The sequence below is a fragment of the Colobus angolensis genome, unplaced genomic scaffold, assembly GCF_000951035.1.
Source record: "Colobus angolensis palliatus isolate OR3802 unplaced genomic scaffold, Cang.pa_1.0 Scaffold116, whole genome shotgun sequence".
In the NCBI taxonomy this organism is placed as follows: domain Eukaryota; kingdom Metazoa; phylum Chordata; class Mammalia; order Primates; family Cercopithecidae; genus Colobus; species Colobus angolensis.
Window position 1 is genome coordinate 604,954 of NW_012112697.1, and position 4,884 is coordinate 609,837.

A 4,884-nucleotide genomic window follows, 5' to 3' on the forward strand; every position below is an offset into this window, starting at 1 on the left:
AGGAGTGAGGGAGGGAAGGGGAAAGAGGGGATGCAGGGATGGAGGGAAGGAGGGAAGGGAGAGAGGGAGGGAGGGAAAGGAGGAAGGGAAGAAGGAAAGAAGGAGAGAGGGAGGGAGGAAAGGAGAGAGGGGGAAGGGGGATGGAGAGAAGGAGAAGGGAAAGAAAAAAATATGGAGAGAGTGTATGAGCAATAAAGCAACCATGACAAAATACTAATAATTGTTCAGTCTAAGTTAGTGGTTCTCAACTGGGCCAGTTTTGCCCTTAGATGACATTTGGCAATGTCCAAAGACATTTTTCACTGTCACAACTGGGATGTGAAGTGTGTGCTACTAGCATCTAGTGGGCAGAGACCAGAGATGCTGCCAGACATCTTGCCAAGCACAGGACAGCCCCACACAACACAGGATTCTCCAGTCAATAGTGCCAAGGTTGAGAAATCCTCATCTAGATAAAGGATATACTGAAGTTATTTTGTGCTTTTTCAAGGTTTTTTTTGTATGTTTAAAACTTTTCACAACACAAAATTGAGGAAAACTTAAAAATAAAAACACCTAAGTAGAAATACCTTGCAGATTAAGCAAAGCATGTCTACATGGTTTGGTATCCATAGCTGGCTACCATGTGCAGTCATTTATTCTAATAAATAGTGACTGACTGTGGCTGCTCTTGCAGCTGTTGAATGGGCATTTGTTCAGTTCTTACAAGATCCCATGCAAGCCTTCCCCCACTGTTTCCTGGAATTGCTGTCTTTCTCCTTTTCTCAGCCCTAATTAGCCCAGAAGCAAGCAGGCCACAGGCCCAGGACTCTGAACCTGCAAACTGATACCTTGGAGGCCTCTGCAGCAAAACCCATGTTTACTGGTCACCAGGGGCAAAGTTCATAATGGGGGTGCAACAGGATGCTTTATGTCTTTCAAGAGAATATGCTTTCAGTCTGGATGAGAACAAATCCCTATTCAGGGTCCCTTGCAGCTCCAGACAAAAATTAAGAGGCAGGTTAATTTCACCTGGAAGCTGCTTTGCGTCATAGCAGCCTCTCTGATGCCAAGCTTGGCATGTCGACATCCAGTGGAGCATCCCTTGGCACGATCTGGCAAAGGCTACTGAGTCGATTGCCATAGCTGGGACTCCAAATGATTAACTGCATAAGCAGCCCAGGATGCATTTGGCAGGTACCTGGAGCAGCCCCAGCACCACAGAAAGGTTACATATGTTGAGAAACAAGCAACAGAACGGAAATACGGCAGGGTACAGTGGCTCATGACTGTAATTCCAGCACTTTGGGAGGCAGAGGTGGAAGGATCACATGAGGTCAGGTAAAACCCTGTCTCTACTAAAGAGTCAAAAAAATTAGCCAGGCGTGGTGGTGCACACCTGTATTCACAGCTACTCAGGAGACTGAGGCAGGAGAATCACTTGAACCTGGGAGGCAGAGGTTGCAGTGAGCCGAGATCCTGCCACTGCACTCCAGCCTAGGTGACAGAGCAAGACTCCGTCTCAAAAAAATAAAAAATAAAAATGCAAATAAAGTAAGAGAGTCACAGTGGCTCCTCTCCTTTCTCCTGGATTAATTTATCCATCCCTCAACCCCCTGAAATATCCCCAAACACAAGACCAGTGTTTCCCCAAGTGTGGACCACTTTATCTCAGAGCCATTAGGGGATTACAATCTTCATTGTTAAATGAAGATTTCTCAGGCCCACCCAGAACTTATTGATTCAGAATCTCTGTAGATCAAACTCAAGAATCTGCATTTTAGGACACTGCCCCAGATCCTGACATTTATTCAATCTGAAAACATTACATTTAATTGTGAAAACACAATTAAAACCGGGAGACTGGTAACGCACAATTTCCTGTGTGACCTTGGACACAGCACCTCACTCGAGCCATGATTTTCTTGAATGTATATGGATATTAAAATAGCACCTGTCTCATAAGGTAGTTGTGAGTAATAAATGAGTGTTTACTTGCACACGCACACACACACACACACACACCCCAGTACAAAGCCTGGCTCCCTGTACAGTGCTCAGCAGGTGTTAGTTCCTTTTCCTTAACAATGATTGGCTGCACATTAGCATCACCTGGTGAGCTTTTCAAGGTGCAGATGCAACCGGGCACAGTGGCTCATGCCTGTAATCCTAGCACTTGGGGAGGCTGAGGTGGGATGATCACTGGAGGTCAGGAGTTCGAAACCAGCCTGGCCAACATGGTGAAATCCGATCTCTACTAAAAGTACAAAAAGAAAAAAAAAATACAGAGGCTCAGGTCTCACCCTAGAGATTTGGATCTAAGTAGCTTAGGGTGGGACCCCTGGTGACAGGATTTTTTTAATAAAACATTCCAGGTAATACTAAACAGCAGTTACAGTGGAAAACCATACCTCAGAAGCCGCCAGTAAAAATCAACAACTCTCTTTTCAGGAGTACACACTTACATTCCATTCTGGAATTCTCAAAAATGTATACTGGGAGGACCTGTGTTGGGGTTCTGGTACCCCAGGACTGGGTCCCCTAGATTCTGCCACCAGGCATACCCTCCCTATAGCTGCAGAAGAAAATAGCTGTAACCCGCTCAGCTGTGGTCAATTTTCCCCCAGCAGAGCTGCACGGGGTGGGGGGGGAGGGGCAGGACTAGGAAGTTAGGTCCTTGCTGGGCCCTTGGGTAACCAACCGGTAGAGAGCTGTCACTAGAACGCCCAGACCAAAGAGGGCTGATATAGCTTCACTTTCTCCCATACATGCCCAAAGGTTAGCTCCTCTCCCCACCTGCCCACCTCCCGTCCGGCCAACCATCAAGGAGGGCTCTTTTAAGAGCTGGTTCGCGAGGACAGGGCTTGGTGGAGATTTCAGCAGTAGTTAACCAAATCTGCAAGGCAGCCTACCTGTCTCGGAGTCAATCTTTCCCTACCAAGGCGACACCCGCTGCCGCCGCAGTCCTGAGACCACTTCTTCCCCCATCTTAACACAGATCCCGGGAATTAACAGGGACTGGCCCGGCCGGTGGGGCGGGGGACAGGACACCCTGTGGTTGTGGAAGGTGGGAGGGGCCAGAGCTTTACTCCTTTAGTAGGTCAGGGTTTCTCGGAAGCCCCTCGGAGCTTACTTCTGTGCAACAAGACCCCACCGTCCACCCACAGCTCCCTGCTGACCCAAACCGAGAACTTCCTCACCTCTTCCCCCAAAATCTCTTCTCTCTGGGAAAAAAAAAAAAAATCTCATCGGATACTCTGCGTATAAATAGAAAATAATTACTAGTGAGGTGGTGATGTTCCTTTGCCTATTTTTGGTGGGTCTCTTTGTTCAGATTTTTTAGGCATCACACGGAGCGCGTGCACACACGCGCGCGCACACACAGGCCCCCGGCAGAGGGGGCGCAGGAGAAGGGGTGGGGAGAGGGTAGAGGAAAACACAGCGACTTCGTTGCCCAGACTCGGAAAGGGGACAGTTAAAGCTTATATGCCCCAACCATCCAGCTGTTCGCAGGCCGCTAGTCGCTCCTTGCACCCCGCCCGCCCGGACCTCACGCCAACCACCCCCCCCCCGTCTCTCCCGCGGCCGGGGGCTTAGTGGCTCCTAGTGGCTGCGTCCTCCGCCTCCAAAGTTATGGAGTTTGCGAATCGATTTAGACACTCAAAAAAAAAAAAAAAGGCAAATAGCTCCATTAATCCCCCAATGCCTTCTCCCATCTGCTGCAACTAGCTGGTGCTGGGGCTTGCATAATGAAGGAGACAAACCCGAAAGTTGACGAAATCAGGGTACTTGAAAGTGAGGGCGCGGGAGGAGGGGGCTCGGGCCCCCGGAGTCCAAACCAGCCAGGGCAAGGGGCTCAATCTGCAGCGATGGCCACGGCCCCGGGCAGGGAGAGGTGGTGGCCGGAGAAATGGACGAGGTAGGTAAAGGGGCGGGGGCAGCTGAGGTCCCAAATCCAGGGACCGCGAAGCTGTGGTAAAGCGAGGCGGCCGCTCCAAGCAAGGCTTTTGTTCTCGCCCTCCCCTCACTCCACCTCCCTCGCCTCCTTTTCGCGAGTCGTACGAGTTGCAGGCGGCACTCACTCTGACCCTCCCTCCTTCACACACGCGCGCTCGGGCTCACACACGCCCCCCTTCCCTTTCGGGCTCGCCTGCCCCTGTTTACCAAAAAGCTAGCACCTGGAATCCGAGTGGTGCCAAAGACCCCCCTCCCGAAATCCCAAGACTTCGGGGCCACGGGCTCCCAGGCTGTGTATCTCAAGTCCGCCTCAATCACCAGCGGGAGGAGGCGGCCAGGGAGCAGAGTCACACACACATGCACGCTCACACACACACACACACACACGCTCAGACCCACACCTGTGCTGAGCCCAACGCCCCTTCTCCGCGCTCCAAGCCGAAGTTGGCTTCCCGGTGACATCCCCCAGCGGAGAGGCTAGGATTCGGAGAGCGGGGACCGTGGGGAGCGCCATTGCCTGGGGGAAGGTGGGGAGGAGAGAGCAGGGAGAGCGAAGCCCCGAGGGGAGGGCGAAGGGGAGGCAGCCCACCTGGACATGTGCTCCCTCTGGGGCCGGTGCGCTTTCTCCAGCCCCAGCTTGGTGAAGATGCCCACGAGCACCATGACGGCCACCACCCCGCAGATGATGTAGACGATCAGGTTGGTCTTGTCCTTGGTGGGGTCGTGCAAGGGGTCGTCCTTGCGAGCGGGGGGCTTGCCGGTGTTGAGCCAGAGCGGCGTGTCGTAGTTGGTGCAGGTGCTTTGGTTCAGTCGCCGCTTCTTAAACGTGCAGCAGAACCGGAAGCCACAAGTCCCGCAGCAGAAGATGAAGTCGCCCGAGCTGCAGTTGAACGGCGGGTCCCACTGGCCCATGACATCGAAGTAGCCCCGGCAGAAGTCCGGCGTGGG

The 4,884-nt window shown here is 52.3% G+C and overlaps 1 protein-coding gene across 1 annotated transcript in view; it reads right to left on the reverse strand.

Moving 5' to 3' along the window:
• Positions 1 to 4,878, reverse strand: part of SHISA9 (shisa family member 9) — a 335,176-nt gene extending 330,298 nt beyond the window's left edge. The window contains exon 1 of the mRNA XM_011961495.1: positions 4,526 to 4,878. Coding sequence (XP_011816885.1) covers positions 4,526 to 4,848 — 323 coding nt within the window. The 5' untranslated portion in view covers positions 4,849 to 4,878. The remainder of the gene's footprint in view (positions 1 to 4,525) is intronic.
• Positions 4,879 to 4,884: the final 6 nt, after the last annotated feature.